The sequence below is a fragment of the Leptonychotes weddellii genome, chromosome 10, assembly GCF_054177405.1.
Source record: "Leptonychotes weddellii isolate Sample4059 chromosome 10, ASM5417740v2, whole genome shotgun sequence".
Lineage (NCBI taxonomy): Eukaryota > Metazoa > Chordata > Mammalia > Carnivora > Phocidae > Leptonychotes > Leptonychotes weddellii.
In genome coordinates, this window is record NC_138378.1 from 103,781,991 (window position 1) to 103,805,063 (window position 23,073).

Here is a 23,073-nt window from a genome sequence, read left to right on the forward strand (position 1 = left end):
TCCGAAACACTCATCTCTCAGACTCTGGACACTTCAGTTCTTGGGATGGAAGTGGCATGGGGTACAGAAGCATGGCATGGAGATCGGGAGCTAAGAGTTCAGAACGAATAAACGCACCAGCTCTGGGTTGAATTCCATTTACATCCTTTACTGACTGTTAGTTTGGGTAAGTGACCCCTCTAATCCTGAGTCTTCTGGTATGTAAAATGGGACTAATAATGCCATCCCTTTCAAAAGGTGTCTTTGGGATTAAATGAGAGCGCATATACGACCCTTTGCACAGTACCTGGCAGACGCATACTGAGTATTCAGTTAGCTATCATTATTAGCTTTGTGATCCCGTGCAAATCGTATAACCTATTTGGGTTCAATTCCGTCCGCTGCAAAACGTATGAAAGCAACTGCCCTGCTTTCCTCCAGGGTTGCGAGAATTAAAAGGACGAACCTAGCCACACTTTACTCGCCTCAGGGCGCGAGAAAGACCGCGCTTACGTAGGACCTCGAGTTTGCGGAGGGCTTGTGGGCGTGGCTCGAGCTTGGGTTTGCAGACAAAGACACGATTGGTTGAGGAGAGGATGCGAGTCCTCTCGGTGTCCCGCCCTAGACCTCACTGCGCCTGCGCACGTCCTGTTTGCTTCGCAGCGAAGCTACGTGATGACCTTGCGGAGTGTGTTGCGCTCTGGTCGCGTTTGCGTCAGCGGCAGTCGCTGCGGCTGCGTGGCGGGTTGTCCAGGTAACCACGGGAGTTGTCGCTGACTGGTGGCATCTGAGAGACAGGTGTTCGTCATGCAGTTGAAGCACCTGAGAACCCTGCTGAGCCCTCAGGTGAGGAGTTGCGTGCCTCTTCCCAACCCCGCCCGCCTTAACGTTCCAAGAAAAGTGAGGGAACTGAAATTTCATGATGTGGAGCGCCTCCTGTTATGCGGAAGACTGAAGGCTCTAGCGATGATGGGACTCTGCTCGGTCGATAGTGTGCAGTAGTTGAGACGGACCGCTAACCGCGGTAGCTTTCATTCCGTCTCTTTTAACATCAGTTGTGTACGAGGCCCCGTGCTGGGCGCACATGTAAACAACGAACCTAAGTCTGCACCCGAATAAACAAGCGCTTTAGGTGCAAGCCCCAAAAAGGGAGTGCAGAAGACCTCACGTTCGTTCTGATGATGAAGATCTCAGATTCAGAAGAGGCTGGGCACTGGGGGAGGAACCATGCTAAAGAAAGGCTGGGTTTTGGAGCTCGGAGACCAGCGTTCCAAGTCCTAGTGCCAGCTCTACTTTAAATAAATGATCCAGTACCGCTGATTTTAGCCCTTGTCACACAATCTCTCTGAGCGCTCACCCAACTACTTCATTTGGAAAATGGGAGTAACAATAATAGCAACCTGAGAGGATTTGGAGGAAGAGTTAAAGGAAGTAATGTACACAAAGGCCATTGCGAACTGAAAAGCAGTGTAAAAACTGATAGACAAGGGAGGAGAACATTCAAAATTCAAAGGACAAATTCATACAAAGCTAATGACAATATCTGCCATAGTGAATGTTTCATACGTAGTAAAGCAGCGTAAGTTAAGTAGTTAGGATTGGGGTTTGTGGAGTCAGACATGTGGATTTAAATCTTGGTTCTGCCACTTATAAACTGTGTGTGTAAACTTGAGCAAATTACTTAACTTTTCTGAACCTCAGGTTCCCCATTTGTAAAATATGCATAATAATGGCATCTGACCCTGCGTTATGAGGTAAAAGGAGAATGCATATCGAGCACTTATCAAAATGCCTAGTCTATGGTAAGATCTTGTTAAAGGTTAGCTTTTACTATTCTATTCCCTACCCCATTTAATCCTCATGACAGTGCCGTGAGGAAGGCTTCACAGAGGATGTGGCATTAGGAGAATAGAGGGAAATTAGAACAAAAGAGAGATGTGCTCATTGCTCAGTTAACTGCCCCTGAAACTGTAATTTAAAAATTCCTTTACCCTAATGGAATAATTGGAAATGAAAACCTCCTTCAGTCTTTCAAAATAAGATGTCATGAGGCAGGGAAGGGCGAATGCCCGTGATGGGCAAAATGATGAAGGAAGATGATGAGCAATGGTTATTGATGGAGCCCTCAGCCCTTCAAACCTAATTTAATCAAGAGTTGGAGGGTGGTAAAGGTGGTGGTATGGCTATTTTCTGACTCTGAGGATTTTGATGAAAAAAAAAGAGGGCTTTTTTTTTTTTTTTTTTAACTTCTGACTTTGGAGGTAGGTGGGTTAGGAGTGAAAAGTAACAAAGTTTGAAACCAGAGCTCTAGAGCCCAAGTAATTAAATCACACAATTGGAGCAGAAGCTAAATGTTTTATTTCAAGGAGGGAAGTCCTTAGTGCAGAACCATTGAGGACCAGGGCTGGTGGTGGACAGATGTGGAAAGAATAATTCATTGGGAGACAACCACTTCTAAATTGGGTTTCTGAGCAGTGCATAGTTTTGGGGGGAAAAAAATAAAAAAAACTAACCAGGTGGCATTTTCATCCTAAGTCTCAACTCTGATTGTCTTACTCCCCATTCCGGAACTTTCACTGTCTCTCCCTTTCCTACCAAAGAAGCCCAGATTCCTTGGCCAAATTTCACAGATCTTTCTTGAGCTGGCCTCACTGTTTTTCCTGCCTTACCTCCTCTGTTCTGTTTGCAAGGTAGTTTCAGCTAAATTAAATCACTGTTTCTTGACCAGACTTGCCTTTGCTCATGTAATTCCTTCTACCTCGGATAAGTACCCCCATTTAACTGCATCCATTCTTCAAAGCTTAAAGTTGATCAGTTAAACATAAAATTATCTCAGGCTTCTCCAAACTGTTACCATGCTTTGTATGTGCCTTTCTAATGGGATTTTTCCTGTTTTTGTACCATCTTATTAGCCTGGGGCAGGGACCATATTTTGCTCTTTGTCTCCCTCTCAGCCCTTGGCCATGTGCCTTTCTCAATAAGGTATTCAAAAAATATTGAATGAATGGCTAAAGACCAAAACCTATTTAAAAAAAACTTATCAGGGGCGCCTGGGTGGCTCAGTTGGTTAAGCGACTGCCTTCGGCTCAGGTCATGATCCTGGAGTCCCTGGATCGAGTCCCGCATTGGGCTCCCTGCTCAGCAGGGAGTCTGCTTCTCCCTCTGACCCTCTCATGCTCTCTCTATCTCATTCTCTCTCTCAAATGAATAAATAAAATCTTAAAAAAAACCAAAAACTTATCAGACCAATTGAATTTATTTCAGTTGCAGTCCTGGGATATGAGGGAGCAAGGCCATTGCAGGGGCACATTGGTACAGTTGATTCAGCAAGTCACCTCTTAGTGTATTTGCATTATGGGTTTCTAAAGCACCTTGTTCTCCTGGTCCAGGGTTTTATAGCCTTGGAGACCAGGATACATCACAGGCATCTCTTTGTTTTAAGGACTATCATGGGGGAAATTGACCAAAGTCACACTAGAACTAAAGGAACTAGAAATGCTTTTGTCATTCTAGATGAACACCTGGGTTTATTTTTGCCCCCACTGCCTCTGCAGGATGGAGCTGCAAAGGTGACCTGCATGGCTTGGTCCCAGAACAATGCCAAATTTGCTGTCTGCACAGTGGACCGAGTGGTGTTGCTATATGATGAGCATGGGGAGCGGAGAGATAAATTCTCCACCAAACCAGCTGACATGAAGGTGAAGAGAGTACTCTGTGTGTACTTAATCTGTTGATGGGGCCTCATGAATCTGGAAAACTTCTTAACCAACTTCCCCAGCCATCGGCATAGGAAATGGCCTGGCCCTTCTTTTCTCAGGATAAATCCCTCAAACTCATTACAGTCACACATACACCTTTTCTTCTCTTCTCTCTTTCATGTGTACTCATTACCTCTTTTTCTTTTCTTTCTTTTAACTCCTAGTATGGCAGGAAGAGCTATATGGTGAAAGGCATGGCTTTTTCTCCTGATTCCACTAAAATTGCCATAGGACAGACCGACAACATCATCTATGTGTACAAGATTGGAGAAGATTGGTGAGGATAGAGACTGGGAGATGGGGTGACCTGGAAAAGAAGGGGAAGGCAGGAAGAAATGCCTCCCTGGGAAAGAGGGAGTAGAGAAGATGATGGTCCAGGCTGGGACATGGAAGGCAAAGGCCTTCCAGAGTCTGATGCTGCTTCTTTACCTTTGCCTGCCCTATGTGTTCTGAGATCCCATCCCCGGTGGAATCAGCCTAAGGTCAACATGAGACCCTTTGAGGTTCTGGGGAGCCCTTGGTGATACAGCATCTTTGTTACTGTTCCAAAGCTGTTTAGGCTCCGTTTTATGCCTCTTTTCAGGGCTCCTGCGGAATGGTAGGAAACACTAGAGGGGGCAGGGAAGGTATCTGCTCTTTCTTCCCTTCCCCCAGCATCATGCGTGACAATTTATTTATGAAAGTGTTTTTAATATGCTTTCTCTCCTTTTATTTGGCAGGGGTGACAAGAAAGTCATCTGTAACAAATTCATCCAGACGGTAAACTTCAGACCTGTCTCTGGGAGATTAGGATGAACAAACATGTATCAATATATCTACTTATAAATGTAACCAGGAGTTGCATTTTTCAACATGTGAATCTGACCTTTCCAACTGCAAGGATGGTGCTGCCTTGCTGCTCATCCTCATCTGCTTTCCTTCTTGAGCCCAGTCATGTCCTCTCTTCTGCTATAGGCAACTGGGGTGGTGGCCTGTGGCGGGGGGTTCAGTTTGTTATAAATGTGCTAGGCTACATGGACAGGGTTATCCTTTTCATGATTTCCTCTTTACAGAGTGCTGTCACGTGTCTGCAGTGGCCAGCAGAGTACATCATTGTCTTTGGACTGGCTGAAGGGAAGGTAAAGTAGGAAGAGAAACACAGGAGAGGTTGTGGGTGGGGATAATGGTCTCTCTCCAGAGAGAGAGAAATGTGGTTAAACTTCTCCCTTAGGGTCAAATTGTATGTTGGGGGAGAAAACAGAAGGACCAGTTTTTTGTTATTTCTTTTTCCTTAGGATCTGGGTGGGATTGAAAGTAGCTTAACCAGACTTGTATCCATTTTCCCATTTTCAGGTTCGTTTAGCAAACACTAAAACTAATAAATCATCTACCATCTATGGGACAGACTCTTATGTGGTATCACTGACGACAAAGTGAGTAAGGAAGAACATATCCCAGGAGCTTGGAAATGTAGGAAGAAGCGATGGGGATGTCGGGACTGGGAGACCATAATATGGAAGATGGGGAGGACTGGTAGCAGGGAGCCCAGGTAGGGTAATGTTTGACAGAGAAGGGGGATTTCTTGGTGAGACAGAATAATCTCTTTCCTCCTCTTCCCCTTTTATAGTTGCTCTGGGAAAGGAATTCTCTCTGGTCATGCAGATGGTACCATTGTTAGGTATTTCTTTGATGATGAAGGCTCTGGAGAGTCACAGGTATGACTAACGGATGCTGTGGGATGGGGGTAAGGAAACCCAAAATCCCTCCTAGAGGAGGTTGAACGTTAAGATTGAGGTGCATGGGGGAGGTGGCTAAAGGAGAGAGAGAGAGAGAGAGGCACATTTGGATGCAGCCATAGAGAGAATTTGTATTAAGGCCAGAGCTTAATATTTGTGGGCAAGGGGAAATCAAGTGGAAAGTATTCTGAGAGTAAGGGAAAGTGAAAATTATTCTCATCTATGTAAAAAGTATATTTATGTGTATAAATTCATGGAAAAAAAGTCATTTGCTTTCAAGAGGGAAAAGGGAAAAAGGTGGGAGATAAAAGGAATGTTCATGTTTTACTTTGTATAATTCTCTATTGTTTGAATAACTTACGTTAAGAATTACTTGTATAGGGGCACCTGGCTGGCTCAGTTAGTGGAGCATGCGACTCTTGATCTCAGGGTTATGACTTCAAGCCCCACGCTGGGTGTAGAGATTACTTAAATAACTAAGACTTTAAAAAAAGAATTACTCATGTAATAATTAAATTTATTTACCCTAAAAAGAAAGAGTCATATGCTCCCTGTGGGCCTACCCAGGGTTAATTAATGTGTAGGATTTTTAAAGAACTCTAACATATAAGTATTTTGAGGTTTCCTTTTGAGCACAATGTCAGTAAGTGTGTACGTATGTGATACATATGTGTGTGAGAGTATAAAACAGAAAGACAGTTTGTGAAGTCCTCCAGATTAGGATGTGTTGGGGTGGGAAGATGTTGGGAGGACGATTTATAGAGAGTAGGATGGTCAGAGTGAGTGTGTCAGGGGCTAGAAAGGAGAAATTCCGGGCTGGAGGTGTCAGAGTCAGAGTGATTGAAACCCTCTATTCTGTCTTAGGGGAAGTTGGTTAACCACCCATGCCCACCCTATGCCTTGGCTTGGGCAACCAACAGCATTGTGGCTGCAGGCTGTGATCGGAGAATTGTGGCCTATGGAAAGGAAGGCCATGTGCTACAAACTTTTGATTACAGCCGTGACCCTCAGGAGCGGGAGTTCACCACAGCTGCCGCAAGTCCTGGGGGCCAGTCTGTTGTGTTGGGAAGTTATGACAGGTGGGTCCCTCTCCACGTGCATCTTCTGCCTACTTTCCCTGTGTACACTCTGCTGTAGCCCAGTTAATCTCAAGCAGAGTAGGAGACTGGATGAGAAGCACGTATATGTTGAAAGAGATCCTCAGGTTTTAATTCACACACTTCCCTTTTCCTGCTCCCACCATCCATTGGCACTCTGGCAATTCCAGAATGCACCAGGATTTTGTGTCTCCATGCCTCTCCCTGGGACTCCACAGTGGAATTCATCTCCACTCTCTTTGTATTACCATTGCTTCTTTTCAGACCACTGGCTTAGTGTTTGTCACATTATATTACACTTTGGTTTTTATAGCTATCTGGCTAAATGGAAACACCCTTGAGAAGAGGGCCTGTTCATTTTGTTTTAATCTCCATTGCCTAAAGTAACATGTAGTACATAATATATGCTTAAGTGTTTGGTGAATGAATGGATGAATGGAGGGATGGATAGATGATGGAACAGTAAATAAACAGCTAGGACCCAGGTCCCCTCATGTCAGCTTTGTCAGCCCTGTCCTTATATCCCCTTCAATCTCATGTGGGTCTCTTCCTTCCTTTTTCTCTGTTTTCTACCATTTTTCTTTTTCCTTATTTCTCTATTGCTAACAGCTCATTTTTCTCACCAGTCATGATCTCCTTTTGTTTTCTCCACTCCCATCACTCTCACCCCATTTTACTTTTGGCTTGATTTTTCCAACTTCCTTCCTTTGAATCTTTTTGTCCTCTCCTATGAGATTCCCTAGGTTGTGTGTTCTCTTTTACTTCCTTTCTTCTCTAATACAGCAAAACTCATTGCCTTCAGTTCCCCACCCATTTCCACTCTTTTGCTCAGCCTCCATCTCTTCTAAAAGCCACCTACTTAATTTCAGACTTAGGGTGCTCAACTGGAGCCCTCGAAGAAGCATCTGGGAAGAGGCAAAGCCCAAGGAGATTGCCAACTTATACACCGTCACTGCCTTGGCCTGGAAACGGGACGGCTCACGACTCTGTGCGGTGTGTTTTACTAGTAATTCCTTTCTGCATGGGTGACTTTCTCCAAACTAGGAAAAATCCAGCCTTATCCTAAAGCACTGTCCCCTGAAACTAGAGTGTCTCTTCCCTTTTGACTCCAACCTAAAAATACGACGTTAAAGGCAGGAAAGAGAAATTCGCACTTTATTGGAAGCCGAAAGAGACAAAGAATTCTGTAGGCAGGGCTGATTTCTCCCTTTCATCCCATCACTATCCTTGAGTCCTGTGATTGCCACCTCTTTCCATCTGGTACTTCCCAAAACTGCCAGCCCTTTTACTGCCAACTCTTCTCTAGATTCTAGAACCGAGGTTTTGAGGGTGTCTCTAGATATCCTCCCCATGCCTGTTACCTTTTATGCTGTCGCTTTCCCTCCTAGGGCACACTCTGTGGTGGAGTGGAACAGTTTGACTGCTGCCTCCGGAGGAGCATTTACAAGAATAAGTTTGAGTTGACATATGTGGGACCTAGCCAGGTAAGCAGCTGATAGCCTGCTGCGCCAAGATCTTGCCAGCGCTCATTCATCCTTGTGATGCTTTCCTACCTTGTGGACACAGCCACAGTGTCAAATTTAGCCCCTGGCAGAGCTGTTCTGGAGAACAGAGTGTATTGGGCAACTCTTTGGCAACTTTCCTGCTGTAGCACTTCCAGCTTATTGTAAGAAAAAATTTAAACACCAGACTTAAAGGGTACAGAGATCGCCACTTACAACGTCCTGGTTTAAAACTTCACTACCTGGGGCGCCTAGGTGGTTCAGTCAGTTAAGCGCTGGACTCTTGATTTCAGCGCAGGTCATGATCAGGCTTGTGAGATCAAGCCCCACGTAGGGCTCTGCACTGGGTGTGGAGCCTGCTTAAGATACTCTCTCTCCCTCTCCCTCTGCCCCAACCCATATCCCTGTCCCTCTCTAAAACAAAACAAAACAAAAAACAAAAACAAGCAAAACAGAAAAAACTTTACTACCTATATGCTGTCAACTGGGGAGTTTAGGATTACGCGGGTGCATAACATTGCTTTAGGGCCTCTGAACTCACTGTGTATGACATTGCAAGGTAATTTCTTAGTTCCTGAGCCCACTTTTCTCTTTTATCTACCTCTGTCCTCTTTTCCTTCCATTTATTTATTATTCATTGGTCCCTTCATTCTTTCTTTTTGTCTTTTTTTCAGATTTTGTTTACCTATTTGAGAGAGAACACACGTGCAGGAGCGGAGGGAGGGGCAAAAGGGGAGGGAGTATACTCGGAAGTGGGGCTCAACCTGGGGCTCGATCCCAGGACCCTAAGATCATGACCTGAACCGAAGGCAGATGCTTAACCAACTGAGCTACCCAGGCACCCCCTCTTTTTTTTAAGATTTTATTTTTAAGTAATCTCTACACCCAACGTGGGGCTCAAACCCACAACTGACATCAAGAGTTGCATGCTTCTCTGACTGAGCCAGCCAGGCACCCCATTCTTTCATTTTCTGTCCATTCTCTATGCATGAGCACTGTTAGGTATTGAGAACACAAAGATAATTATCTGTTTTATATTGTCCCTTAATCAAGAAGATCATTCTAGCTAAGGAGACAGGTATATGAAATGACAGTATAGTACACCATGGTTAAAGTCATCACAAAGATTTTCACAAGAGGTATAGGAATGTAAAGAAAGTGGTTTTACCCCATATGTATTATGTATTATGCGCATTGAAAGAGATCATCTTTGAAAGCATTTCATAAATAGTAAAGCACTATGTGAATGTGAGGTGTCATTTTTACCAACAATAGCCTAGGCTAGGTGAGGAAACAAGATATTAGCTTTGTTTAACACTGTGGAGGTGGGCAGGGGGCACAGCATGTTCACCCCTCTTTTGGGTTGGGGAAAACCTCGGGGAGCTCAGACTTGTACCTTATCAAGGTGATTGTGAAGAACCTGTCATCGGGGACCCGAGTGGTACTCAAGTCACACTATGGCTATGAAGTGGAAGAGGTGAAAATCCTGGGAAAGGAACGTTACCTGGTGGCCCACACATCAGACACGCTGCTGCTGGGGGACCTGAACACTAATCGCCTTAGTGAGGTAGGAACCACAGATGGGGTGGGGGGGAATGGAGCATCTTGAGTTGCTACTTCAGGGGAGCCAGGTCCCTAGGGGGAAGATCTCTGAGGAAAGCTCTAACATGCTGGTGTTGGGGAGTTGGTGGACCTGGGAGTGAGACCCCAGAGGTTTAGAATCCTGGAATGTGAACCCCCACTGTTGGACTGTTTTTACACCATCTCTCAGAAACCTAGAAACCTAGGGCAGAATCTGACGTAGCACCTCTTTTGTGCAACATCAAGGCCTTCCTAAAGTCAATCTCTCTGCCTCCTACCCTGTCCTTCTTTCAGCGTTGTCTTGGATACTTATCCACATTGTTCCTTATGTCTTCTCCCTCCTTTCAGGTAGCTTGGCAGGGATCTGGTGGCAATGAGAAGTATTTCTTTGAAAATGAAAATGTGAGTAGAGCTTGATTAACCATCATCATCTCAGTAAGCCTCCTTCTAGCTCCTATGTTGGAAGGATGGCAAGTGGCAAGGGGTTGAGGAGAGAGCAGATAAAGAAGGGAGAGTGAGATAGGCACAGGAACAGAATAAAGAGAAAAGTGAGAGTCACTTTGCACTGACAGGACACCTCCATTTGCTACTGTTGGTCTCTTTCTTCATGCAAACTTCCCACCACGTGACAGTTCCATTCATCCCCAGGTGTGCATGATCTTCAATGCTGGAGAGCTAACCCTGGTGGAATATGGGAGTAATGATACCCTGGGTTCTGTACGTACTGAATTCATGAACCCCCACCTCATCAGGTAACCCAACAAGGTTCTCTAAATTTTTTTTTTAAAGATTTTTTATTTATTTATTTGAGAGAGAGAGAATGAGAGAGAGCACATGAGAGGGGGGAGGGTCAGAGGGAGAAGCAGACTCCCTGCTGAGCAGGGGGCCCGATGCGGGACTCGATCCAGGGACTCCAGGATCATGACCTGAGCCAAAGGCAGTCGCTTAACCAACTGAGCCACCCAGGCGCCTGGTTCTCTAAATTTTTGAAACCCCAAAGAATTCCTTTTTAACTTCTAACTCCTGTATCCTCAAGATTAATCTAAAAACCTCATCCCATATGGTACTTCAGGGCCCTTGATAAACATCTCAATGGCCCAAGCTCATTCTGCCTTACCTCACCCTTCATGTTTCAGTGTCCGTATTAATGAGAGGTGTCAACGAGGAATGGAAGACAATAAGAAATTGGCTTATCTTGTTGATATTAAGACTATTGCTATAGGTGAGTAAGACTCTCTCATAATTCTGATAACAAAACAGATGTTTATAGTACGCTTCCATGTCACAGGATTGTGTATGGTGGAGAATCCAGGAATCCGAGAGGCACCAGGTAAATGTGTGACCCTGCTCTTACAGAGGATGTGTGAAGTGTTCAAATCCGTGTGTGCGAGTCTGCATCTGGCTATGTAGATACAGATACAGATACACTGTTACATATATCGGCCTGTCCATATAATTATTTGTGTTCTCTGGGCATGTATCTTGGGGCTGGAAATTGTGAATTGTAGAGAGGAACCATTAGTAAATTTATGAATTTTCCTGTTTAGACTTCATAGGATAATGGACTATTTGAACCGAGAGGGGACTTATTTTCTGTAGAGTTTGTCATTAGTAGCCACTGATGACAAACTTTATTTGAATTTCACAAGTGTTCACGTAAATAAATAAATCTTATTTTATATATTAATAGTTAACTCTGTATCATGAAATGTTTCAAGCAGAGAAAAATGTATATAGAATAGCATAGTATTCCCTACAAAGTATAGAGAATAGTATATCCGTATAGTGTAGCTTGTTAAGAACAAGGGTCTGGAGTCAAACCTCCCAACTTCTGTAATTATACCCGTGTGGTCTTAGGTAAGTGTCTTAACCTTTCTGTATCTCAATTCCCTCATCCACAAAATGGGGATAAAAATAGTACCTACCTTATATGTAAAGCACTTAGACTAATGTCTGGCACATAATAAGCATTTAATAAATGTTAGCTATTAATAATATTATTATTAGTTGCATATTCATACCTAGTTCTATCATGTCCTGACCTTTCATATATTTACTTTGGATCTTTTATCTCTCCTCTTACTGAGGGACGTTTAAGTTGTTGGTTTTTCACTGTTTCCAGTGTTTCGGTTCTCTAAGGTTTATACCTAGAGTGGAACTGCTGAATCATAGAAGAGGTACATCTGCAATTTCACTAAATATTTCCAAATTACTCTCCAAAGAGATTGTACCAATTTACATTCCCACCAGCAGTTAGAGGTCCCAGTGTTCTGCATCCTCTGCAATACTTGAAATTGCTTGACTTCATAATTTGGCTCACTCTGACGTATGTGAAATAATATCTCATCATATTAGTTTTTGTTTGTTCATTTGTTTATTGGCCGCTTGGATTTCTTCTGCTGCTTATTGCCAGTTCTTATCCCTTGCCTATTTTTAAAATCAGGCTGTCTTTTCCTTATTGACTTGAAGGAGTTCTCTGTATGTGTGTATCTAGCCTTTGATGGTCATTTGTATTGCGGATATTTTGTCTCAGCCTCTTTTAGTGTTCAGACATTTTTAATTTTAATGTAGTTCATTTAATCACTTTTTAAGTAATAGTTTGTGATTTTTGAGGTCTCATTTAAGAAGTTTCCCTGGGGCACCTGGCTGGCTCAGTCAGAGGAGCATGCGACTCTTGATCTCAGGGTCATGAGTTTGAGCCCCAAGTTGGGTGTAGAGATTACTTAAATAAATAAAACTTTAAAAAAAGAAAAAGTTTCCTACTCCCTCTTATATCTTAATATTTTTAAAGTTTGCTTTTTATCTGGAATTTTTGTGCATAATGTGGGTATGGATCATATTTAATTTTTTTCCGTATTTAACAACTTATTGGAAATCCATTCTGTGCTCACTAATTTGTAATGTCACCTCTTATCAATCAAGTTTCCAAATACATATGGGTCTATTCTTAGGTTACTTTTACATTTCATGAGTTTTATATTTCATATCAGATTGCTGAGCTCAGAAATGTAAGTGTCTGTAATGGAAATAATATAGTCTGGTGGCCCATGCTCCAGTGGCAATAATGAGCTGTGAGACTTTGGACAAGTCACTACACTCCATAGGGCTCATCTTCAATAGTATATAAAATGACAGAATTCTTCTCTTAACCTTTTTTGGTTACCGGCCCCTTTCAATATCTAATTAAAATCATAGATCATATCCCAGAAGAAAATACATAAACATATACTTTCGTATATAATTTCAGGGTGTTCACAGAAATAGGGTCCCCACAGTTCTAGTATTCTATGATTCTACTTATAATTTGGGACATTAAAACATGGCTTTATCATTTTGCTTTTTAATTAAAGGAAATTTCATTTTTAAGTTGGTCTTCCCAGTTGTAGACATTAGCTGGCGTTTGGTCTTTAGCTTCAACACGTATGACAAAGGTAGGACATTGCGCATTGGTAACGTATACAAATGAGAGTTGTGAATGGGCTGTGTTCAAGAGACTCCCTGAAAGCATCCTAGCCAATCCAAAGTGGTCTAAGTGTGAGCATATCTTATATTTTCAACAAAATTCACACCAATCTGAAATACACATCCTCAGCACACTCAGCCTAACTTTAGTCAGAGGTTCCTCCTGTTTGGTCTGTGTGCTTTCTCCACTGTTTGCCCCTCGTGCTCTGACGTCATAGGCACTCAAAGTGCAGGTAACTTCTTGGAGCAGATATGTTCATCAAGGTCATTTCATCCATCAGCTTTCTCTCAGGGGTGTGCTGGAATTGGGGCTCTTCCTTAATGTGCTCAGTGCTGCCTTCCAGAGGATTTCGTGAGTAACGGAAGCCAGTTGCTCTGATCTGTTCTGACCTGCTATGAGACAACCCCAAGAGTCCCAGAGAGGAATCACATTTCTTGATGGACCTAGACCTTTTGAGTTAACTAGAGAGTTAAACAAAACCTCTACAGTTTTAGTAGAAGTCTAGTATTGTAAGCATCTTAGCAGAATTATGTCGTATTCCTCATACTCTAGACTGAGCCCAACATATGATTGAAGGCAAGACTTGGGCAGCCGGCCTCGTGGCCTATATATGATTATGTGGAATCTGTCTCCTTAACCCTGTCTCCTTTACTTTGTAGTGGATCTGATTGGTGGCTACAACATTGGCACCATCAGCCACGAGAGCCGTGTGGATTGGCTGGAACTTAATGAAACTGGGCATAAGCTTCTATTCAGGGACCGGAAACTTCGTGTAAGGCCTTAGCCATTGAGTCATCCGTACAGGATGTGGTACTTAGTACCTGCTACCAGAGATTGCGGGGGGGCGGGGGGGGCAGGATAGGACATAATTTCTTGGTGTGCTATGCCTTTAACATAGCAAAAGGCACAGAAGAATCAACACTGTGTCTGCTGTCATAGCCCATCCTGTATTACCTCTAAGGAGATGGTATCATGATGGCACCAGAGTCAAGAGGGGAATTTGGGAGCTGATTTCTCTTTTACTATTCACAAGTCTCTGCCCTCATGAAACTGCCTCACCCCCACATGCCTAGCTGACCTTTACCCACACCTGTTCCAGTGTTCCTCAGCTACACTTACCTGACAGCATAAAAGCTGGCCTGAGGACAGTCTCCCCCAAGCCCCTTATTGACTCTGATCTCAATATGGTATCACCAAAGAGCTCAGCCTCAAGGGCAAAGAGACTATCTGGTGATTTTTCATTTCATTTTCACTGTGATGTGAAAGCCACACTGCAAATTTCCAGACCATTTAATGTGCCTGGTGGCCTTACTTTTGTAATCCAGTCTGGTAGCTCTGGCCCAGAGTTACTCTAAGGATGAAAGTCTGACCTTCACCTAACTTAAATTTCTGGGTGTAGCTCTTTGCTCACTTGGTCATCTCTTACTGGCCAGAGTCAGGATATACCGAGTCAACATAAACTTCAAGTGTTGATGGTTAGTAAGCTTTGAAATTCAGCATCTGCCTGACTGGTGGGTCAGTTGGCCACATTTCACCATTAGAGAAATGGTCAAGATCAGAAGACACCCCATAGCCCCTTCTAATTGTGCTGTCTACCTCTTCTTTCTTCAGTTACATCTATATGATATTGAAAGCTGCGCTAAGACAATGATCCTCAACTTCTGCTCCTACGTGCAGTGGGTTCCAGGAAGTGATGTGCTGGTAGCTCAGAACCGAAACAGCTTGTGTGTGTGGTACAACATTGAGGCACCTGAGAGGGTCACCACGTCCTCTATTAGGGTACGTCGGCACCAGGGTACCTCAGACAAAGTGGCAAACTGATCAGTTAGGGCCCTGAGGAAGCTCCAGCGGTTATTTGGTTTTCTCTGTCCCACCACCTATCATGTCTGTGATAGAGTTGGCAAGTAAAGCTTCGATCCTTCCCCACAATGGCCTAGGTCCCAAAACCATCCTTGTTCAGATTCCTGACACTATATTAGGTCCTTGGAACGTGCCTGTCTGTTACAGTGGCCCTGGGAATTCACCAGGTCATAGTGAGTTCTCTTAATCTGGAAGAGCACCCCTAGGAGGGGCCGTTCTGTGTCAGTTCCTGTGTGTGGATTCTCTGTTGTAAGCCATTCAGAGCTCCTTTTTTATCAGACTGAAAATCAGCCACTCTCCTATCCTGCCGGCATCACGTACATTCCAGTGATCTTCCAAAATCTGGGAGGATCCCATGCAAACAAGAGAGGCCCCTGTGCTAGGGTAGGATGACTGGTGTGGGTAGAGAGCACAGGATAGTTTCTTTTTTTTTTTTTAAAGATTTTATTTATTTATCTGAGACAGAGAGAATGAGAGAGACAGAGAGCACATGAGAGGGGGGAGGGTCAGAGGGAGAAGCAGACTCCCTGCCGAGCAGGGAGCCCGATGCGGGACTCGATCCAGGGACTCCAGGATCATGACCTGAGCCAAAGGCAGTCGCTTAACCAACTGAGCCACCCAGGCGCCCAGGATAGTTTCTTTTGGTCCTTTTTCTATATCTCTTCTTTTTCCTCCTCTCTTACCTCATTTTAGACTAATTAAGTTTGGGTTTGGGGGTTGTTTTGTCCTTTTTTAAGATTTTTTTTTTTTTTTTTTTATTCATTTGAGACACAGAGATACAGAGAGAGAGAGAGAGGGAGAGAGCATGAGCAGGGAGAGAGGCAGAGGGAGAGGGAGAAGCAGGCTCCCCGCTGAGCAGGAAGCCCGATGCGGGGCTCGATCCCAGGACGCTGGGATCATGACCTGAGCCGAAGGCAGACGCTTAACCATCTGAGCCACCCAGGCGCCCCGAGTTTTGTCCTTTTTTAAAACACCATTTTTCACTTTTTTGCTTTGGAAGTTATACATTTGATTCCTATAGTGATTACCCTCTGAAGTTTACCATTTCCTTAAATTAATAGTCTCAAGTTATTTAGCATCAGATCCCCCGGCAGATGATACAAGGACCTTAACTTTGATTACGTCCCCTTTGCCATTATTGTCCAGTGTTTTGTTATCCCCAAAGCGAGACATTATTCTTATACACAGCCAGAATTTGTTTACATTTCCCATCATGGTGCCAGTTTCTCTGTTCACTTTTTCTTTTTGCATTGCTGATCTTCCCTCTGGAGTTATTTTTCTTCTCCTTGAGGGAAAGTGTTTTAAAGATAAATGCTCAGTTTCTGAAAATTACTGAAATGGAATTATCTGAAAATGTTTTTATTTGGCCTGTTCTTGAAAGATACTTGGACTCCGTTCCCATTTCTAGATTGACAGTTTTTCTTAGACTTTCACATATACTGTCCCATTGACTGACTTCTTTAGTTCTGAGTTTATTAACAGCCCCTTCTGTTGTCTTGTTGTTTTTTTTTTAAGATTTTATTTATTTGAGAGAGCAGGAGCAGGGGGAGGGGCAGAGGGAGAAGCAGACTCCCCACTGAGCAGGGAGGGATGTGGGGCTCAGTCCCATAACTCTGGGATCATGACCAGAGCCTAAGGCAGACACTTACCCAACTGAGCCACCCAGGTGCCCTGTCTTGTTGCTTTTAAAGTCTTCTTTTTCTTCAGCATTCGGAAGCTTCACTACAATATGTCTGCATATAAATGTCCTTTTACTTATCGTGCTTGGTGTATATGCATGTGTGTGTGTGTGTGTGTGTGTGTGTGTGTGTGTGTGTGTGGCGCATCTGCCAGGACACGTCATTCCTCAGCCATGAGCTCTTCAAATGTTGCTGCTTCTCTCGAACTCTCTAGTCTCACCTCAGAATTCTAATTAGGCATGTGTTCCATTTCTTGTCCTGTCTCTGTGCCTCTATAACCTCTTATTCTTCCTTTCTCCTTCTTGCTCCATGCTACATTCGGGGTAATTCCTTAAGAAACATCTTGCAAGTCAGGGGTTCGCTTTCACCATTGTCTCATCTGCTATTGAAACCACCCACTGAGTTTTTTTCACTTCAAATATTGAATTTTTCATATAATTTTATTTGGTTCTTTCTCCAGTCTGCCTGGTCATTTTCTAGTAAATGTGCTGCCAAAGTGAGTACAACCTGGCTATTTTTTATAGTCTCTTGTCTCTTGTTTAATTTTTCACTCCATCTTTTAGGTCTTTAAACATTTTACACTTGTTTTATATTCCATAACTGTTTTTTTCATAACTGTTATTTTTAATATTGGAAATCCTTGGAGGTCCAAAAGTGCTGTAGTTAGTATTTACTCCTTTATGGTGGTTAACTTATATTTTGGTACTTTTTTTTTTAATTGGGGCTCATGTTACATTGAATATAATCTTTTAGAATCTCAAGGGCCTAACATGGGCATGTTTTCCTCCAGAGATGATTAGTGTTTGCTTCTGCAGGAATCAGGCATATTAATGACTTTTGTTCCCTTTCTTAAAGAGACGATCCCAGATTTCATGACTGACGGATTCTCAGATTCGCCCTCTCATCCTGCCGGAGGATCCCTGATTTATTCGCCCACTACTGTTTGCCATCAGGGAAACTGTACCCTTTCTGCTTGCTCTCTTGTTTTTTTCCTGCTCAGGTTTTAGCTTCCTTCCTTCCTTCCTTCCTTCCTTCCCTCCCTCCCTCCCTCCCTCCCTCCTGTGGGAGACTAGGAAGCATGCCTAGTGATTTCTTCAGGTGAACTCAGCAACGAATGCGTTAAAAAGTACGTCCCAGGTAGAAGTTGTATTTAACAGAAGGACTCAAGCAGGAAGAAGTGGATGCATACATAGTCACTTTACCTCCAGGCATTAGTGCGGCACAGCTCTGAGTGTACTTTAACCCGAGGACATTAGCATAGCGAAGGAATTCATACCTGCTTGAAAGAAACTAAATGTTAGGCAACCAAGGGCCGCTGTAATTCCCCCGGTGTGTGAGCGCTAGGGTTGGGTAAGGGTGGGTCTGTTCTGCAATGGAGTCAATGGAAACACTAACCTGGAATTCGGTGGGTGGGGATTGAAATTTTACAGGGCGATGTGGTAGGTCTGGAGCGGGGCGGGGGGAAGACCGAGGTGATGGTGACCGAAGGTGTGACTACGGTTGCCTACACGCTGGACGAGGGCCTGATCGAGTTTGGAACAGCCATTGATGACGGCAACTACAGCCGGTGAGGGGCTGGGCTGATACCCCGGGAGGTGGTGGGAGAGTCCGGTTCTGAGGCGGGAGGACCTCGGATGGGCCGGACAACTGGCCACGTCGCCCCCGGCCGCATCACCAGTATTCCTCCGCGTCCTGCTGACCCTGGACTCCTGCTTTCCTTCCTTCTCTCTTCAGGGCCACAGCCTTCTTGGAGACTCTGGAAATGACCCCAGAAACAGAGGCAATGTGGAAAACCTTGAGCAGACTGGCGCTCGAGGCACGGCAGCTCCACATCGCCGAGAGGTGAGGCAGACCAGAACTGAGGTGCCGGGCAGCTAGAAAGGACAGCCGCTCCTCCCAGTGCTAAGGCACCGCTCCCCTCCGGTGCCAACAGATGTCTTAGAACCCGTCCAAACATTCTTCCATCCCAGGTTATAGGAGTTCTCTTGTTTTTGCTTCCCTTTCTTGTAAGTAGGTGCCCCTCAGAGTTTTAACACCCATACCGCCCAATCTGTGTGTTGTGTATTTCCGAATGTGGTATAGGAGTATAGTTAGTAGGACAAACTCGGGACTCCAGACTCTCTGAGTTATCTTGGCTCCATTTACCAGCTTGTATAACCGTAGGTTAAGTGAACCTTTCCAAGCCTTGGGGTTTCTCGATTTCCCTTCCCTAAAGTGGGAGTAATAATAGAATTTACCCCCTAGGGCGGTCAAGAGGAACTGTGGGAGCAGTGAAGAAAGTGGGAGATTCTAAGTGCTCAGTGAACGTCAACTGCTGCTGTTTTGCCAGGAGTCCTCAGCTCCCTCCTTTCCCATGCCCCCAGAGCTAGATGACCCGCTCGTCCTAGGGCCCTGACCCAGCGTCTTCAGCACATGTCCTGAAGCCCTTACTGCCCAGCCCTACTGTCTCCACCCTAGAACAGACCACACCTCTACCTGCAGTGTCCCAGAAGCCTCTTAGTCTCACTCATACTGTTCTTACACCCTACCATCCATTCAGCTCATAATGGCTGAGATCATTTTTTAAACCGTAAATTAGATTGTCACTTTTTTGCTCAGAACCTTCCAGCAGCTTACTGTTCTCCTTAGTATAAGATCCATAGTCTTTGCCATGTCCTAAGGCCCTATGATATTTGGCCTCTGCTTCCTTCATATACCAGGTACCTACTTGCCCATGTCTCCAGCCACACTGGCATCCTTTGGGCCCTTTGAGCATCTCAAACTCCCTCCTGCCGTGGCACCTTACACGCGGTATTCCCTCTGCCTGGAATAATTTTTTCCCATCTTGTGGAACTGACTTTTTCTTGTATTTAGGTCTTGGCTCAAATGTCAGCTCCTCAGATAGGCGTTCTCTGACTACCAACTTAACTAATCCCCTCCATTACTGTCTGTATGTACTATCACACTATTTTATTTTACTTTTCATTCTCTGAAATATCTTTGTTTGCTTACTAATTATTTGTTTCCACTAGAAAGTAAGTCCCCTGAGAGCAAGGCCCTCATCTGTCTTATCCCCTTGTGTCTCTAGTGGCAAAAACAGTGCCTGGCGCATAATCGATGCTCAGTATATATCTGCTGAGCCAACGAATTCACAATGATCCTATAGTAATACTGCTGTTACTATGATTGCTTCCATACTCTAGGTGCTTTTCTGCTTTGGGCCATGTAGCAAAAGCTCGATTCCTGCATGAAACCAATGAGATTGCAGATCAAGTGTCTCGGGAATATGCAAGTATTATCCTCCTGAATTATTCAGTCTCTCAAGCTGAGGTTTCTCTTCACGCTCCGTCCCGTGATCCCTGGCTCTCCAGCCATGGCTCGTGTGCTCTATTCTGCCCACCCCACCTCCATCCTCAAGTCAGACCACTCTGGAATTGCCTGCCAAACCTCATCCTCTAAGCCCCATGAAGGTTTTCAGCTTTCCAGTCTTTTCGCTTCCTCGTCTCTGTGGCCTTCCTGTCTAAGCTCACACAGACAGAATGGCTCCTGCAGCACCAACAGAATAAGCAGAACCTTCTTCCTCCCCACAGGGTGGAGAAGGAACAGACTTTTACCAGGTCCGAGCACGCCTAGCCATGCTGGAGAAGAACTACAAGCTGGCTGAAATGATCTTCTTGGAACAGGTGATGGGAGCAGAGGGACCAGACTGAAGAGGGAAGCAGGGCGGGAGGGGCAGTGAGGCAAACTGAGGGGAAGAAAGAGCACTGGGAGAGAGCACTTGGAAAGGTTTATGCAGTTAACGGCACTCCTTACTTCCCCTTCTGCATTAGTCCTTACGGTTATGTCCTTCTTTCATAAATTATCTGCTGCCTCCCCCGTACTCCCGCCTGTCCTGGCACTTCTTGCACACACAGGCAGATCCGGGTTTGTGGGGCCTGAAGCTTATACAATTTGAGGAGCCCTCTTTAAGAAAAAATGCCTTGGAAGGGGCCTATGCAGATAAGGTGCCCTGAGGCTTAAGCTGCTTCTACTTTCATAATAAATCCACCACTGCTTGTGTGTAAGTAAAGGGTGAGGCTTTCAGGCCACATGGGCTGGCATCGTAGCGAGGCTGAGGACAGCCTGCTGATTCCTGATCCTCCTGTATCTTCTTGGTGTCCCTCTTTCCCCTGCCCGGGTTCCCCTAGAATGCCGTTGAGGAGGCCATGGACATGTACCAGGAGCTGCACCGTTGGGATGAGTGTATCGCAGTGGCTCAGGCCAAGGTACTACCAGTTCTGTCTTCTCCACGGTGCTCACAGCTCGGTTCCACCAATATCAGAAGCCTCCTCTTACCAAGGAGGCTATAGGAACTGGAACAGGGTTGGGGCTGGGAGTTAGGACATTGGAGACCGGGAGGCTTTCCATTGTTACAGTGGGATTGGAGAAGCTTGGGAAGCAGCAGGGCAGGAAGGAGGGATGTGACTTCTCTTGCCTCTATTGCGTGTCCAGGGGCACCCGGCCCTGGAGAAGCTGCGCCGGGGTTACTACCAGTGGCTGATGGACACACAGCAAGAGGAGCGAGCCGGTGAACTACAGGAGAGCCAGGGGGATGGCCTAGCAGCCATCAGCCTCTACCTCAAAGCTGGGCTCCCTGCCAAAGCTGCTCGACTGGTGCTGGCCCGGGAAGAACTGCTGGCCGACACCGAGCTGGTAGAACACATCACTGCAGCCCTTATCAAGGGGGAGCTGTATGAAAGGGTAGGCCTGGCTTCCCACTCCTGTCCCTCATCGCCAGGACTCAGTGCCCCCTCCTACCCAGAGGAGGCCTGGAGTGCATGGCCCCGCCAGGACCGGTGGCTGGGCTGATCCTCGATTCTTTATGCAGCAGGGCTATCGTTGTAGTCACGTGCTATGTGTCAACAGGCAGGTGATCTCTTTGAGAAGATTCGAAACCCACAGCGGGCCCTGGAGTGCTACTGTAAAGGCAGCGCGTTCATGAAAGGTACTATCACCGACAGCCCAGCCTTCCCTGCACCTGTTTGTGCATCTCTTCGGGTTGACCAGCTCAGTTCTCCATTCCTCCACTTCTCACCTATTTTCCATACCCCATTTCCCTGTCTTACTTTTCCTGAGTCCCATCCCTGGAAGTCTTAGCTGAGTGCCTTCTCTGTCCCTGGCAGCGGTGGAGCTGGCTCGACTGGCATTCCCAGTGGAAGTGGTGAGACTGGAAGAGGCGTGGGGGGATCATCTGGTGCAGCAGAAGCAGCTCGATGCAGCCATTAATCACTACATTGAAGCCAGGTAGAGGGGTGCAAAGGAGATTGGGCATGAGGTTCAAGGTAATGGGGCAAGTAAGGGCGCCAAGGCCTACAACAGAGATGGCAAAATGCAGGTTGGAGTAGGCGTGAGGTGTGTCCCTGCCTCTGTCTCCCCCCCTCTTGTGCGCACACACGGATGCCTTTCCCAACTATGCCAGGTGCTCCATTAAGGCGGTGGACGCTGCCCTGGGCGCCCGTCAGTGGAAGAAAGCCATTTATATATTAGATCTCCAGGACCAGAGCACTGCGTCCAAATACTACCCCCGCGTGGCCCAGCACTATGCAGCTCTGCAGGAGTATGAGGTGAGGAGAGTCCCTTCCTGGAGCCAGAAGCAACGCAGTACAGGCTAACGAGGAGAACCCAGAGCAGGGAGTGGGGGGCCCCCTCACCAAATCCTTCCTTCTGGGGCCCAGCAGCACCAGCCATCTGGAGTGAGAAGAAAGCAGCTTGCTCCCCTTATTTCATACCAGCGTGACACAGACCCCTCTCCCAGATCTATGAAGCCAGTCTCCAGCTCTCTTCCTATGTAACTCCATCAGAGTTCCAACAGAGAATTGCCTTGTGTTGCAGAAATGCAAGGTCCTTTTAAACTGCCATTGTATTGTCCCCATTCTGGTGTTTTGTTTGTTTTTTTCCAAAACAGTGGAAGGTGTGAGACACCACAGCCCTCTTTCCTTCTCTGTTGTAGACTAACAGTCTCCCTGGCTCTCCTCCATCCCGGCTGAGGTTTGCTCTTCCCCCTGCAGGCCGCTTTAACTCTCTTGCTCTTGGCCTTCTGTATCTACCTCTCTCAACCACAGATTGCTGAGGAGCTCTACATTAAGGGAGACCGCACAAAAGATGCAATAGACATGTACACTCAGGCTGGCCGCTGGGAGCAAGCCCACAAGGTAAAGAGCGGGGTGGAATTCCTCAGAGAATTCCACCTCTCTGGGGGTGTTGCCACTTTCCCTGGGCTCTGATCTCCCCCCTTCAGCCGGTTCCGTGAAAGCTGAGAAGGAGTACCAAAATAAGAGAGTCTGGAGAACTTTGATCCCTAGCCACAGGGAGAGGCAAGGATGAAGAGGCCCTCGTTCCCAAACCTGTAATCCCAAAGCGAGCAGAAGGGTTTGGGAGCTGGGGAGTCCCAAATACCCCTCCCCAAGCTCTAGTCACAGTG

General features: G+C 45.6%; 1 protein-coding gene across 3 annotated transcripts in view; it reads left to right on the forward strand.

Annotated features, from left to right (window-relative positions):
* Positions 1 to 625: 625 nt before the first annotated feature.
* IFT172 (intraflagellar transport 172) overlaps positions 626 to 23,073 on the forward strand; it is a 33,332-nt gene continuing 10,884 nt past the window's right edge. For 2 of the 3 annotated variants that reach the window (XM_081797030.1, XM_081797032.1), the window contains exons 1-26: positions 626 to 825; positions 3,534 to 3,677; positions 3,902 to 4,014; positions 4,457 to 4,496; positions 4,790 to 4,855; positions 5,070 to 5,149; positions 5,344 to 5,431; positions 6,317 to 6,531; positions 7,419 to 7,542; positions 7,938 to 8,033; positions 9,457 to 9,618; positions 9,981 to 10,034; positions 10,281 to 10,384; positions 10,769 to 10,854; positions 13,755 to 13,867; positions 14,707 to 14,874; positions 18,065 to 18,201; positions 18,369 to 18,476; positions 19,817 to 19,901; positions 20,204 to 20,296; positions 20,801 to 20,878; positions 21,105 to 21,353; positions 21,519 to 21,597; positions 21,776 to 21,896; positions 22,072 to 22,216; positions 22,715 to 22,804. In XM_081797030.1, coding sequence (XP_081653156.1) covers positions 787 to 825; positions 3,534 to 3,677; positions 3,902 to 4,014; positions 4,457 to 4,496; positions 4,790 to 4,855; positions 5,070 to 5,149; positions 5,344 to 5,431; positions 6,317 to 6,531; positions 7,419 to 7,542; positions 7,938 to 8,033; positions 9,457 to 9,618; positions 9,981 to 10,034; positions 10,281 to 10,384; positions 10,769 to 10,854; positions 13,755 to 13,867; positions 14,707 to 14,874; positions 18,065 to 18,201; positions 18,369 to 18,476; positions 19,817 to 19,901; positions 20,204 to 20,296; positions 20,801 to 20,878; positions 21,105 to 21,353; positions 21,519 to 21,597; positions 21,776 to 21,896; positions 22,072 to 22,216; positions 22,715 to 22,804 — 2,877 coding nt within the window. In that variant the 5' untranslated portion in view covers positions 626 to 786. The remainder of the gene's footprint in view (positions 826 to 3,533; positions 3,678 to 3,901; positions 4,015 to 4,456; positions 4,497 to 4,789; positions 4,856 to 5,069; positions 5,150 to 5,343; positions 5,432 to 6,316; positions 6,532 to 7,418; positions 7,543 to 7,937; positions 8,034 to 9,456; positions 9,619 to 9,980; positions 10,035 to 10,280; positions 10,385 to 10,768; positions 10,855 to 13,754; positions 13,868 to 14,706; positions 14,875 to 18,064; positions 18,202 to 18,368; positions 18,477 to 19,816; positions 19,902 to 20,203; positions 20,297 to 20,800; positions 20,879 to 21,104; positions 21,354 to 21,518; positions 21,598 to 21,775; positions 21,897 to 22,071; positions 22,217 to 22,714; positions 22,805 to 23,073) is intronic. The other variant, XM_081797031.1, reaches the window with a different exon arrangement.